This window comes from Xenia sp. Carnegie-2017, unplaced genomic scaffold, assembly GCF_021976095.1.
Source record: "Xenia sp. Carnegie-2017 unplaced genomic scaffold, XeniaSp_v1 HiC_scaffold_1, whole genome shotgun sequence".
Classification (NCBI taxonomy): Eukaryota; Metazoa; Cnidaria; class Anthozoa; order Malacalcyonacea; family Xeniidae; genus Xenia; species Xenia sp. Carnegie-2017.
In genome coordinates, this window is record NW_025813402.1 from 5,269,857 (window position 1) to 5,284,966 (window position 15,110).

The window sequence follows — 15,110 nt, forward strand, 5'->3', positions numbered from 1 at the left end:
ATCGTGTAGACAGGACATATGTGATCTATTCCAACCAACAACTTTTTCGTGATAGCCAAAATCTTACATGATATTTACACATAAATTGTGGCTAAAATGTATTGAGACAAGAACTGTAAAAGTACCGTGTCTAATATCAAACAAACAATTTTGAAAGATCTTAATACTTCATCAATGCAATATCCAGATGCATTTCGTTTGTCAATGAGAGTAAACATTAAATGGCTTGGATCTTAGGACAAGCTTAAACAAAGAGAAAACAAACAAAACAAAAAGGAAAGCTTGGGGATATAATTATGGAGATTATTGTCAAAATTACGCCCTTACCAAAAAAGATTCGATTGCAACAAACGGACTATAATTGATTGAATTCGAGCCGTCATTATTTTGCAATATCAAAGGCAAAACTTTTGTGCTTTGTCGTGAGTTACGGATAAATGTGCTATTGATAAACTTTGAGAACATCTCTTAGCAACAATGAACATAGTTACAGCTTACATGATGTGATAGCATGAAAAGTCTTTCACAAACACAACGACTATTTACAGTAGAACTACTAATCTTTACGTTCACTGGCATTATGCTTGTAATTATTTCGTATTGAATGAATTCCTGGTATCATCAATATTCGGATACCCGCTCATCACCAGCAAACATTGTCAAATTTCCACGAAAATAACGCGCATGTTTCATGATATATGATAACTAAAAAATGAAGTGGGTGCCATAAACTAATGCACTCTCCATGCACTATAGAGGCAGCAATATCTTCAGCTACTGTCAAAGTTATTTATAGAGTGAGTTTGAAAAAGGGAATTTTATGTAAGAAAAATGGCAACGGAGGTAACTCAGGTAAGCATATACTAAGTTTATTAATTTCCACATGAACATGCAAACATCGAATCTTTTATTCAAGCCCTTATTATCAAAAACTGCTGCGTAGTCTCGCCGCTCGTAATGTAGTTTTTCGCTCTTCGCGTACTCATTATGTTGCTATTGGAATTGACGAATTTTGAGCATCCTACCTACCTATTTTCAATGTCTGAATCAGCTTTATATGTATGGTAATATGTTTGTATGAAATATTATTTTGGAACAAGCCAGTTACGCTCTTCAAAATTATCAGTTAGTTGCAGAGTCAGGTTAGTATAGCTCTGTATTACGGTAATTTTAACTATACATGAAACGATAGCATGAAAAGTCTTTCACAAACACAACGACCATTTACAGTAGAACTTCTATCTTTACGTTCACTGGCATTATGCTTGTAATTATTTCGTATTGAATGAATTCCTGGTATTATCAATATTCGGATACCCGCTCATCACCAACAAACATTCTCAAATTTCCAAATAAAAAACGCACATACTTATATGTATGGTATTATGTTTATATGAAATATTATTTTGGAACAAGCCAGTTACGCTCTTCAAAATCATCAGTTAGTTGCAGAATCAGGTTAGTATAGCTCTGTATTTCGGTAATCGGTATGAATTTTATTGCTTTGGATGATTTAATAGGTTAAGCCGGCACTTTGCTTAGTTGTACGATTCGTGCCAGTGTATCGTAGCGTTGCTTTTAATTGAGATCTAAATGGATCACGATTTGAATTAAAACGTTTGTTTTAAATTTGTCTGTTTCGCATTATTGTTATTTTAAAAAAGAAATAAAGGATGTTTTTCGTATTTGCACTGGCTTATGCAAACCTCGGAGACGTTTGTGAGAACTCTCGAGCAGGTACAACAGGTGCAAACACAGTAAACATCTTTTATTTTTTAAATAATATATTCAAGTTTATTGTGCATATTATATACACTTTATTTTGTTCACTGGCAATTACATATAACGGCATCGCAGATTTCATATCGAACGACATTTGCTTTTTGCTACTTTTCTACGTATGATTCCTTTTGATACTCCTTTTCAAGAACGTCTTCAAAAAAATCAGGAAAAGTTTGGAGACTGGAAACTTCCATTTTTATTGCAGAAAGCAACTTAGCTTCGTGAACACATAACGTGAAAAAAAAGAAAGAATGTACTTTTTTAATACAATGGTCATTAAATACTGAAAGTAGCTCTGTCATGAAGATGTTACAAAATATAATTTGATTCAATAATCTTTTCTCCATTATGTGAAGGCATCGAATTTCTTGTATTGATTATAACGGATTTTTTATTTATAAAATCTAGACATCTGGAAGGAAAAAAGGTTTAATTAAGGTGATATTATCGTGTATGCAGTGGCAAAACCAGAAAAATTTCCATTCTGCTTTCTAAATTTTAGAATATTATTATGCATTAATTTAGTAATCTGATGTTTTAATTTTACAGTGAACGAATACAGAAACGTTAGCATAGTATAGGACTGAGTGCAAGCAGGCAGCCACTTCTTGTTTGACTTTTGTGTTAATGTATGTCTAGGTTGGTATCGTCATTTTAATTGGCTTAATATTAGGAGGAGGGAGTGCTCTTGTTGTATTCTTACTTAAAAATGGTAAGTGAAAAATTTGTATCATTGTTTTGCATTTACAACTGTCATCCAGTCAAACACTATGGGTAGAATTAGCAGAAACTGTCCAGATAGTTAACTGTGTGAAAGTTACTGTTATGAATTGCAAAGTTCAAGCCTTACAAGACAAAGAAATTTGTTTATGGATTAATGTTCTGTGTAAATGATATGTTTATAATCATTTCATACCAAGCCTGTAATTTTTTTTCCAATATTTTTTTTTAATTAGGAGATGCATCCAAAAGTGCTCCTTAGTAAGTGTTTTTGTCTTTCATAGCTAAATATTTTTATGACTTGTAGTTCTAAGCTCAATAGTAATCTACTCTACCATCTTATATTGTTTATACCAATACTATATTATGCTATAGTGGCAAAACTGACACAAACTTTTTTCGAGCAACGCAAATTTTCCCGCAAAATTGTTAGATCTTTGCATAGCAGGAAAAAAGAGTTGACACAACAATCATATACCTAATTTAGTGTACGTGCAATGATAACCGATTTGTGCATTGATAAAAATAAAAGCAGTAAGTCTACACATCGTTATTTAACATTTTTATAAGTTTGATCAAGATATGTTCATTGATAACAATTCTTAAAATTTGTTGTGAAAACGTTTTCGCTCATTTTTGGCACATAAGTATTTGTTAAAAAACTGACATAATTATCACAAGCATATTGCAAACTAAGACACTAGCGTAATAATATTTGTTCGTGAGAGTGAGTCGTCTCAGGCATTGTGACCAACTTACATAATGTAAAAATATTTGTTTCTGTTTGTGTGTGTGACTTGTCACGTGAATGTGGTAAACTTACACAGTGTAATACATTTTTTAGTGTATGCAAGTGACTTTCACGTGAATGTGGTAAATTTACACAGTGTAATACATTTTCTTGTGTGTGCGAGTGACTTGTCAGGTGAATGTGGTAAATTTATACAGTGTAATACATTTTTTGTGTATGCAAGTGACTTGTCACGTGAATGTGGTAAATTTACACAGTGTAATAGTAAAAATAGACCTTGAAGTAAACAAATACCTGCTGCCAGCGGCCACACACGAGGAAAATCATCACATAAATGCATGTGCTCACATATAAATGGAGTTTAAAGTCGCGTGGTCGTTAAAATGCAGAATTAAAGTATGGTTAAAACAATTAACTGTCCCAAACCCAGTAATAAATTTATCTTTGCGCATTTGAACCAATCAGTGATTTCATACATGATAAATTATGGTTATTTTTATTATTACTAGTCCATTGATACTAATATCAGCTGACGGAATGCGGCCTGATTATTTGACATTTAATGGAACGAAGAACATCACACAGTTCGGTGAGTTTCTTAAAGTTTGAATTTCATTTCCACATAGCTACATATGAACGCCGTTACAAGTTCATACAGATTTTTCACAGCCATATCCTGTTGTTTTATCAAAATTCTTTTGTTGAACACCAATGTGACTGCTTCCTCCACTTTTATGTTGATCCTTTAGGAACAATTGAAAACTTTCTGAAGGCTACTTATAGATGACACAATATTTGGCAGATATTAATAACACACATTTTTTTCCCTCAAAACAACACATCTTAAGCCATGCTAAATAACATGCCTTGTGTATTCTATAACAATAGTATGTTGGCTTGTTAAGTAACTCAATAAAAATAAATACTTATACGAATATATATTAAGTTTTGAGGCCACGAATACACGATAGAGAGTGTTTTAAGCATATCGAGGAATAGATTCATTTTAATTTCTGATATTGTTCAGTGTTTACTGCATTAATGTAACCAGGACGATTCGTCAGCAGTTGCAATAATTTCTTCCAGTGTATTCAAGTGATATCGAAATTATTCATCTAACCCAACGTCTTGTATGCATGCATTACCAGTTTGCTTCTGATTTAAATTCGCGCATAATGAACAGCTTCGTTGGCTTTGGTTTTCGTTTTTGCGTATTTTTATTTATCGATTGCATCATTTGCATGTATATACGTATATTAACGAATTTCTTCCTTCCAAGTGTTGTTTTGAAATTCTTGATCAATCATTGTAAGTGATTTTCGACCTTGACGTTTGAAGTTTTATTCGTGGTGTGCTATATATGAGACGGCGTGCACATGCATGAATTTATAGAAGTTTATTATACCAAGGAAATTAAGGTGTGTTTTAATGAAAGGTATGTTACAGAATATTGTGCTAAGGACTCGTATATAAAAGGTGTGTTAGCAGCGGATATGGTGGGTTTGAAAAATTATTCACGTTTATAATAACATACCTTGCATGTTCTAAAACAATAAGATCTGCACACCTTTCTGTGCTGTTTAGCCAAAAAAATATTTAGAGTCATGTGCTAGAATTTTCTTATTTTATCTTGTGTAATATATTTCTTTCGATCTCAGATATTTTCTTGAAAATTTATAACTAGTAGAGAGTCGCAATAATAAAGAGGATAAGTCCTCAATGGTATATTTATCATTTCAGGAAAAAGTGGTGTACGGGCAAAATATTTGCTATCGCAGTTTCCCTCAAAGTCACTTCCGAATCATTACAGCATTGTGACCGTATGTAATGTTTGCTGAATAAATTCATTGCTTTTGGTATTTGATAGTATTTAACGCATAGTTTGTTTCATATTTAGGGTCTCTATGTAGAGTCTCATGGAATTGTTTTCGATGAATTTTATGACTATTCATTAAAAACAATTTGATAAGAATATAAGCACGTCAAGGAATGACCCGTCATTTTGGCTTGGAGAACCGGTAAGAATCGCTTTTGCCGAAATCTGGCTTCAATGCTTCTAAAAATTTCAGATAGTCAAGCATGGCAAATATTTTAATGTTTTTTATGTTTTAGATTTGGATTACAGCAAAAAAGAATGGATTAAAGAGCGCTTCATTTTATTGGACAGGTTCTGAAGCAGAAGGTAGGAATAGAATGAATAACTTTTTTTATTTTTATTACAACCATATAATTGATTTTTGAAAAAAATTAGCTTTTATATAAAAGTTTTGTCATGTAAACTGAGATATATCATGACAGCAATAAAAAGACAAACGATTTTCTCTGGTTCATTTGAAAGAAAGCGATTGACGAAAATCCTGCGATAATAGTAGCGTATAGTCAGCTCGCTTTAGTCCATTCAAATTTTCCTGAAAGCCCATATTTTTGTGTTTAATTACTACCAAAACGACACATTTTCATACGAATGAAGTACATTCTTCGGTTTGATTATGTCAGTCTAAATTAACAATTAAAGCATTATCAAATTTGTTCACTGTATGGCTTTGCTGTTGCTATTTTTACAGGAAAGCAACCCACATATTTCAAAGAATATAACGAGTAAGTTTTAAATTGCTACTTCATAAGTAATCGTTAATAACTAATTTTTCAACTTGCAACTTATGGCTTGCATGATTTCAGTAACGTACATATAGCAGCTAAATTGTTTAGTCGTGATACAAAATTTTTTGTGGAAACAATATATTTTCCAGCAGAATAAAAAATGATAATTTTCTAAAATTTATATACATCGCACGACTAAGACCATTCAATTACACGCTTTGACTTATCAATAGCACTGTAGAATATTCATTAACACGAAGGAACAATCAAAGCACAAGTCGACAATAAATAACATTTATTGATGCTGTATAACAATCGGGAATATTTAAGGAGCACTATCGTGCATTCAATAAATTCAAAGGAAGGATCATTAAAATAAAGCAGACAGTCAAATAAACTTAAACATACTTCGTATGAAAAGAAGAGTAGTGTTGCAGTTGCGAAAGACTATCTGCGACAGACTGTTTCTGTTGGGAAGAACGCATTTCGTACAAAGTGTACCCCATTTGCTTATCATTAGAGCACCATTGGACATTCAATTACACGCTTTGAGTTATCAATAGTGCGGTAGAATATTTATTAACGCGATCATTAAGATAAAGCGGACATACAAAAAAACTTACACATGCTTTGTATACAGAGAAGTGCGGTGTTGCAGTTGCGACAGACTATCTGCGATATCTTAATGATCCTTCATTTGATTTTATTGAATGCACGCAGCACGTTACTGCCGCTTGAATATTAATTTCTCCAATGTTATACGGCATAAATATATGGTATTTATTGTCAACTTGTGCTCTTGATTGTTCCTTCGTGTTAATGAATATTCTACAGCGCTATTGATAAGTCAAAGCGTGTAATTGAATGTCCAATGTGCTCAAATGATGAGCAAATGGTGCAAATATAACTAGAATTCTGTCGATAACATCTTGCATAAATGAAGTTACATCTTTCAACAGATCCACGCCTTTTTCTGACCGAGTGACTCAGGTACTAGAATGGTTGAAACTTCCTGAGGAACAAAGGTAATTGTTCTAACAAAGTTAGTTAGAATTCGATTGTCAACTAATACACTATACCACAATATATCTGAAAATTTTTTATGCATCCTTGTTTGCAGTCTATGACGAGAACACAAGCATTTGTCTTCACTTTGCATTCTCATATTCTCATTTGTGTTTCTTTTTCAGAGATCAATTTGCATCTATAAATTCAATTACACTGTAAAAAACACGTGCTCAAAGTTTGATCTTTTGATATAGACCATCTATTATTACCCTTTACTTCCATCAGCCTGATGCTGACGCTCACAAAACTGGAGCTGCGTCTGAAGCAGTATGTTTCTACATGTAAATCATATATTGGAAAGAATGTTATTATTAGTGAACAGGCTTACTTGTCTGACTTTAGTAGCAGACAACAGGCATAGCAAAAAACGAAGCACTCTGGCTACCATCTGTAGCGTTAAAAATTCTGCCCAACGTTAATCTGCGTTCGTATTACAAAATGAATTGCTTTAAAAGCAACAATTGCAATTATCGATTGAAAGAAACAATGCAAGTACTTAGTTCACGATATTTGTTGATTATTTTAGGTACGCAAACACGTCCACGAAATTGATGGTTGCATTGGTCAACTAATGCATGGATTACAGGAATGAACATGTCTGATTCTGTGAATGTAATTTTTTTGTCTGATCATGGTACGTATACTTGAATTGATCATAGTTATGCTCTTCAAAAAATAGCAAAGAATGCATGACCTGCAAAATAAATTTGTTTGTTTCAGGCATGACAAATACTCACTGCAAAAATATAAAATTTATGGACGAGGTAAGGAAGCGTTTAATAAATGACAACATTTCAAATTTTTTACCTTTTAATAAGTGTGCACAAGGTAAAGCCTTTGACTTGGACATTTGCTTCATTATTTTAAATGACTGTGATAAGCATGGTGGAGTGGCTATACGACAATATGTAGAAATGTTATATTTGTATGAAAGCATGTTTATAACATGCATGCAAATAACCACACACATATATATATATGTATTGGAATTGTTTAAGACTTGTTGGGTGTTAGCCCTGTATTTTATATCAGTCAATAGTCAGTATATTATCTTGGCTGATGGTCAGTATTGTACACTGATTTATGATCAGTTTTCTACAATGGTTAATGCTCAATATATTACATCGTTTTATGGTGAGCTTGTTAGCTACATTAGTTGATGGTAAGTGTGTTACATTGGTTCATTGTTAATGTAGTACATTCGTTTACGGTGAGCATTGTTAAATGTGTTGATGGTAAGCTAAGTATGTTACATTGGCTCATGGTAAGTTTACTTTGGACGTACCAGTATTGTAATGTATTGCAGGTTTCAGTCATTTTTTCTTCTCATATTTTTGACGTGGAAAACATTTTAGATAAATAGATTGTTTCCTTTTCATGACAGTACGAAGTAAAGCCAAGCAGTGTCAAGAAATCTGTTTCAGGTGCTGTACTCGCCTTTAGAACAAAAAATCCAGGTGACTATACATAGAATTTTTGAGAAAATTTTAGTTTAATAATTTCAGCATGTACTATAAAAGGTAAAATTTGCAATAAATACATTTGTAGATGATCGTGAGGAAGTTTTTAATAAGATCAAGGTGTGTATGCCTACCGCATCACTTTGAGTTAAAAGTGTGCTGCTGAATCAGATTTTGTTTCCTGTTTGATGTCTTTCTATGTATCGCAATCAATATTAAATGCTATTTGAAGAAAGAGGCTCGCGGTAATGCTCTGCACGCTTGTGATTATTTCTGGTTTTGAACTTCTGATAATAGCGTCTTTCTTTAAATTAAATCTCGTTTTTTCTTCATTTCTTGCCTACAAAGTTTGGCGTTGATTTGGTATTTAGCTATGGTAGGTATTTGAAATAGACTTGGGTGAAATAGCCCCCGAAAATGGCTGTCTATCGCTGGAAAATCGCACAAAGCATTAATTACTGTTAGACTCATTCTTTAACACGAATTATATTTAGCTCTGATTTCAATGGCGTGTAATATTATAACATTCGTGACTTAGTCATTTCACAATTAGTTAACCATGGGCCTAGTAATAATATAAAAATAGAAGAATCCCAATAAAATGAAAAAGACCTAACTAATATTGGCAGATCCAGGAATTTTAAAAACACTGTGTTTCAATGAAAGTCTTGACATATATGTTTCATTATACACTCTTCAATAACATATTCGATGAAATGGCAAGAGAGATATAAAAAAACTGTATTCATTACCATGATATACTATCCGCAGACCTGCCTATGGCATAAATCCTGAAAAGAGGAAAATCATGGTATCGAATATGTTTTTGAAAATTGTATTTATAATTAATTACCACGGCAAGCTTTCTGTTTTGAAATGCTTAAAACTCCTTGCAACTAAGACTTTGACGACATATTTGGAACCTTCGCACCATGAGAAAACATGAGATTAATGATTAATTAAGAGTTACGATTACCATGCATGTATTATACCTATTGGAAAAGGAGACAGATTTTTCTAAACTTTGATAGGAGTGTAAATTCTTTATGGATTTATAGCTATACGGGAGCAAAATCATTGCATTATTTGCAATGATTTTTCAAACTTCTTCTTAATTGAAATAATTAAATATTGAAGTAAATTTTTCTCGACAGGTACAGATTTATCTTTCTCTCACTTCATCATCATTTAAAGGGCAATCTGTTATGCAGGCATGTACTTCTACAAATTAATTTTTTCTTAAAGTGCGTGGATGAAACATTTCACAGCTTTTACAAGGAAGACTTACCGAAGAGAATGCATTTTTCAAATAGCAAGTAAGTCGTTACTAAATCTTTATAATCAGGTTTAATTTGATCCAGCATAAAATTATCATTTTAAAGTGCTAGCCTAATTCTATCCATTATTCGCTCACATGAAAGACAAGTGCAAAATATTAAGAACCATGGATTAGTCGATTGAATCAATAATTACAAAATATTATATTTTTACTTAAACTACATTATACATTTAACTCCATTGCATTTTGATGTTCATTGACCAAATGCTTTAAAGTAATATGACAATTAAAATTTAGCAAATACGACATGTCGACAATTTTTTGAAATCAAACTTATTGGAAGTAAAAATGTCTGTTAAATATGAAATCATCAATAATCGTTTTTCATTTAAAAAAATTTAGCGCTTGAGGCGAAATGCTTAATAAATTTGTATCAAATTATTTTTTCAATACAACTCATATTTTTTGTAGACGCATTGATGACATTATAGTATTGGCTGAGCTAGGACGATTGGTTGCGATAGAGTAAGCATTTTATGGTTTATTTTTAAAACTTACCGGGTTCTGGTGCGCGATTAAATAAAGTTGTCAGAAGTGATGGAAAAACTGCGTTTTTCAAATGTATTTTTAGCTATATCGTATTATAAAATAATGCCATATTTTAATGCTTTTCCATCATTAAAGTTCCGAAGAAGTTGTTGATCGATGCAGTCTTGGTACACATGGTTATGATCCTATCATTCCAGACATGTGGGTTAGTATCCGATGCATTAGAATGTCGTCTGTGAACGGGTGAAACATCTTAGTCAATTAAAAGATTTCAATATTACAAGGATGGCTTTGAGCATGTACGAAAACTTCCCTGTTCTCGATTTTACAGACAATTTTCATGGCTAGAGGGCCTTCGTTCTTGAAAAATAAAGTGGTAGACCATTTTTCAAATGTTGAAGTGTACAACTTACTTTCAGGTATTTTTTTTAGAGGATTTTAGTCACTTAATTGTAACTTGATAAAAATGTGGGAAAAATTGGGTTTTTTTAGCTTTGCTTAAGATCAAACCAGCTCCAAACAATGGAACGTTAGGAAGTCTTAACAAGTTGCTCTTGCCTAATGCCAAATCCACACCTTCAACATCACAAAGTGACGGAACCGTATTCCGTCAAGATATTTGTCAATTCCGAAGAATTATTCTTTTGAAAATAAGAGCAGTCAGGTTTTTTTATTTATTTGTAAAACATGGCATAGATTGTTCATTACACTCAAGTGCTCAGTGGCAAATTGCAAAAAAATGCCAATTGTGATATTATCCTGTCGAAGTTATTTTCCTTTAGCGTTGAGTGTAATATTTTTCTCATTTAGAAGTTTCAACTGGATGTGGACATGTTGAAAAAGGTTTTCGATGCTACATCTCAACAAGGTGCTTTTTCTTACAGTTGTATATCGATAAATGGTTATTCGTGTAGTGGTGTAGCTATTTACACAGCTACATTATTCACAAAAACACGTATCGTTTTGTTTGTAAATACTTTTCATGTGCAGGCTTAACAGTTTGCTTTATAAGAGTGATTGTACGTTTTTTTGTTAACTTGATTCCACTCAATTTTGTTTTTTTGTCCATTAAACTATGGCTTTTTTAATAAATTCATTCAGGTCAGTCTTTAATACAGTATCATCGCCTCTGTTGTGACAGTATACAGCATTTTTAATTATATGTTTTTATAAAGTTTTTGATTTAAAGCAGAGAAATACATTGATAGGCATTACTCTATTTTGTACTTTAAATTACTCGTCAAACGTAAGAAAGTCTTTAAAAAACCTTTTTGCCTTTATAGGGAAACTGTTTGAAATAAAGCATTTACCTTGGGGTATGCCTGAAGGAGGAGTTGGACAGAAGAGTTGTTTGTTATCGCAAAAACATTTTATCATCGCATACAGTACAATTTTACGTATTCCTCTTTGGGCAGCATACACCATCAACTTTAAGGTAAATTGCGCCTAATTTATTATTTGTCTGATGTCTTCTTAAAATAGTGCCGTAGCTCCCTCGATAAATGAGGTCATTATTCTTATATGCATGTTATTTATATGCATGTTATAGTCCGCAAAAAATTTATTTTAAAGGAAGTTAATACGGCATATGATACATATGTGAATATTGCCTCACTCTCATTGCCACTGTTTTAACTCCTTCCCAAGATTTTTGTCCTTTGAGTTTTGGATGGTTTCCTTGAGGTTGCCTTGCAGCAAAGCTGGGAGAAAAAGGGTTGAATTTATTTTTGTTCTGCAAAGCAATTAAAATTACTTACGGTAAATATTTCAGCTGTATTCAAATATTGACGACCCTATACATGTTCAGTTACAGAAACAGTAGTTACAGTACATGAATAAATACGTCATTTTATGATTTAAATCGCCATAAAAATATTTTTCGGTGCACCTGTCCATTGCAAGTTGTTATTACTAGGTATGGTATTTAATTATTGTTTTGTTTTTGATTCAGCAAATTCTAAGACGTAATAACCTACAAGAAAACTGCCACAGATCAGATGCTCGTCTTCAAAAGTTATTTGGCAACTGCTCTACCTACAAGAACGGCTATAAGTTTGGTAAAGGAAGACTAATACCAAAACGAGATCTTACTTTTGACAATATTACAATATTCTTATCTTCCACTTTGTCAAACCTCGTTCCTATGGATATTGATTTGATAGGTAACTAAATTTATACAATTAATGCAATTTGCATGCAATGCAGCTGTAGGTTGTTTTCAATTTCATGCAATTATACATTGAACTAATCTGTTTGATATAATAATCATCATTTACTATACAGCGCATGTAATAATTAGCTAATAATAATTAATAAATTATTTAATACGAGCTTTTATCGATTCCATGAACAAAAAATTAACATCATTGGCAATGTCTATATTTTAGCTCAAAATGCATATTGTCTTAGCAATAAATGATCGTAGAACTGATTGGAGAGAACTAAATTCAGTACTTTCCTTAATTCAGAGATCTGGCAAGAACTTGAAAGCACAATTAAAAAGTGGGCTGACAAATATAGCTTGGTTCATGTGATTGCGGGCTCTATATTTGATGCCGACGATAATGGCTTAAAAGACCAAGAAATCGTTTCTGATAGGTAATAGACAATATATATAATATTATTATTGATTCAGTTTGGATGTTTCTGCTTTTTTTTCTGATATACTATTTTCTTCTGTAGACGTCTGGGAACTCAACAAAAAATCCAGCCATTCCAACTCATTTTTACAAAATTGTCACAAGATGTGACGAGAACATGACGTCAGATAATGCAACCAATGAATGCCGTGGAACCATTCACGTGATTTCGTTCATTTTTAAAAATAGATATGAGAAATGTAAGGTAAGACGAAGATCTGATCAATTGAAATAAATCATCTATTATCGGTTTCACTATGATACATTTATTGCACTTTCTATTAAAATTGAGCGAACTTGAGTGGAAGAAGGAGCCCGAGACCGAGTTAAAAATCAAAATAAATGAAAGCTTGAGAATTCTTTCATGTTGATAATCAAAGTTTGTAATGGTATTTAGCCAATAACTGAAATGAGAGAAGGAAAAATGTTTAAGACTAATGAAAGATATTTACTATGTTTGCACTGGCTTTTGCAACCGAGTAAACCTGATTGCCCGAGACCTAAGGTCAAAGGTTGCACCTGCTCGAGAACTCACACAAATGTCTCCGAGGTTTGCATAAACCGGTGCAAAAAAACGAAAAACATCTTTTGTTTCTTCTATAAAAAAAACAATAATGCGAAACACAAAAATTTAAAACAAACGTTTTATATTTGTCATTTTTTACAAATTATGTATTGTAATTGTATAATTTTTTCCGAACAGTTCCGAACATCGAAAAAAATTATTCTTCAAAATGTCGCTCCAGTCCGAGATATAGAACTCCTCACTGGAATCAATTTCTTCTCAAACTTGCCTGCACAACTCCAGGTTGATCTAAAAACATTTGTTCCTGTGGAACTGTGGAAGTTATAATCATGCAATGGTAAAATTGTGAGAAGTCATGTTCTTGTGACATTTTTGTGACATTTTTGTTTTATTGTGACATTTTTGTTGTAGTCTTTTGAAATTGACCTAATTGATTGAAAGGGTATTCTTTTCTGGTATGAAGTTGACACTCAAGCAGCGACCCCCCTTAAATAAAAATGAATCTACACGCAATTTATTATGTCACTTTATCATACATATTATGAGCTAACCCGCCTACCAAAGCAAGAGGTTAAGCTTTCCGGTGTTGACTTCGTTCGGTGTCTGAAAGAATAGGGAGTTTTAGCAAAGCCTACGAGTACGACTACGAGTACGATTTACGTCGTTTTGGCGCGAAAACATTGTTGCGACAACAAAAACACGTAGCGGTCATCAAACAGAGTACGATGTTTTGTAAAAAATTCTTAGTCGCGACTACGGTGTCTTTTTAAGCAAAGAAAGTAGGTATATTTCTTCATTCGGTGAGAAATTAGTTCACAGTACTATTTTCGAGCATCCAGGCTTTAATTTAGAACCCTTTTTGAGCGCAGATGTACATTAAAAAGGAAAATATGACCTGCAAAACTTTCATGTATTTCGTACGCAAAGTGAAAGGTAAACAAACAATAAAATAGTACAAATATATCGTACATAAAACTTAAAATAGTGAAGATTTTCCAGTCTAAAGAGTCCTATATTCTCGCAAAACCAGTATTATCGATTCTTTGATATCATTATTGACAAATAGAGCCGTAGCTGCTTCGCAAACGTCGGTGTTTTACACAATAAAAAGGCTCGTTCTGTTGTTTACAACTATAGCAAAATTTTGACGAAGCGACAACGACAACAATCTTCCTCGTGCCATTCCCTTACACGGTCAAATTTCGTACTCGTTCTGGTAGTCGTACTCTTGCTAAAACTCCCTAATGAGTATTGCCACGGTCGTTCAGCTGATTATTTGATCAGCCTTTCGAAGCTTTGTCTTCAAAATAGAATATCCCTAACTACAGACGTGTTTTCCATGAACTTATACGTTTCCAAGGTAATTTAATTGTAACGATGTATGGCAATTGAAAACAATGCATACGTTTGTCTTAAAAGAGGTATAGTGAACACTGCTAATCATCTAGTAGTGTTATGTATAATAAGGATGCTTCCATTATTTTTCAACGATTCAAATTTAAGAATTTCAAAGAGTGAAAAACATTGTATTGCGTTGAAAAATTAATGCATGTTAATGACCTTGCAGGTGCTATTTATAACACATCAGGAGAACAAACAGAACTATATGCGATTATACAGATTAATGTTTCTATTTCCATAAGCATTGCTGCATTAGCGTTTAATTCGCTATGTTATCTTTTCAATTTTCGGTTTTCAGATTGCAAATGAAATGAGTTGAAAAAATTTCTAGCAC

At 32.7% G+C, this 15,110-nt stretch overlaps 2 protein-coding genes across 5 annotated transcripts; both read left to right on the forward strand.

Annotated features, from left to right (window-relative positions):
• Nucleotides 1-276: 276 nt before the first annotated feature.
• LOC124455875 lies at nucleotides 277-6,592 on the forward strand. The gene is made up of 7 exons (XM_047006511.1): nucleotides 277-852; nucleotides 2,191-2,220; nucleotides 2,422-2,494; nucleotides 2,739-2,763; nucleotides 3,763-3,856; nucleotides 5,366-5,435; nucleotides 6,495-6,592. The coding sequence occupies exons 1-7, from the start codon at nucleotides 832-834 to the stop codon at nucleotides 6,590-6,592; spliced, it is 411 nt and encodes a 136-aa protein (XP_046862467.1). The 5' UTR covers nucleotides 277-831.
• Nucleotides 5,214-13,888, forward strand: LOC124439635 (venom phosphodiesterase-like). Of its 4 annotated transcripts, XM_046989923.1 has the most exons (16): nucleotides 5,214-5,271; nucleotides 5,366-5,435; nucleotides 5,818-5,851; nucleotides 6,814-6,879; nucleotides 7,117-7,189; nucleotides 7,449-7,556; nucleotides 7,643-7,686; nucleotides 8,307-8,379; nucleotides 8,471-8,502; nucleotides 9,628-9,698; nucleotides 10,133-10,186; nucleotides 10,346-10,415; nucleotides 10,542-10,629; nucleotides 10,703-10,874; nucleotides 11,021-11,078; nucleotides 11,494-11,569. In XM_046989923.1, the coding sequence occupies exons 6-15, from the start codon at nucleotides 7,511-7,513 to the stop codon at nucleotides 11,046-11,048; spliced, it is 678 nt and encodes a 225-aa protein (XP_046845879.1). In that variant the 5' UTR covers nucleotides 5,214-5,271; nucleotides 5,366-5,435; nucleotides 5,818-5,851; nucleotides 6,814-6,879; nucleotides 7,117-7,189; nucleotides 7,449-7,510; the 3' UTR covers nucleotides 11,049-11,078; nucleotides 11,494-11,569. The 4 variants fall into 4 exon arrangements, 3 of the variants coding, with proteins under 3 accessions (XP_046845879.1, XP_046845897.1, XP_046845887.1); XM_046989941.1 differs by lacking the exons at nucleotides 5,214-5,271; nucleotides 10,703-10,874 and having other exon boundaries at nucleotides 5,371-5,435; XM_046989931.1 differs by lacking the exons at nucleotides 5,214-5,271; nucleotides 7,117-7,189 and having other exon boundaries at nucleotides 5,371-5,435.
• The last annotated feature ends 1,222 nt before the right edge of the window (nucleotides 13,889-15,110 follow it).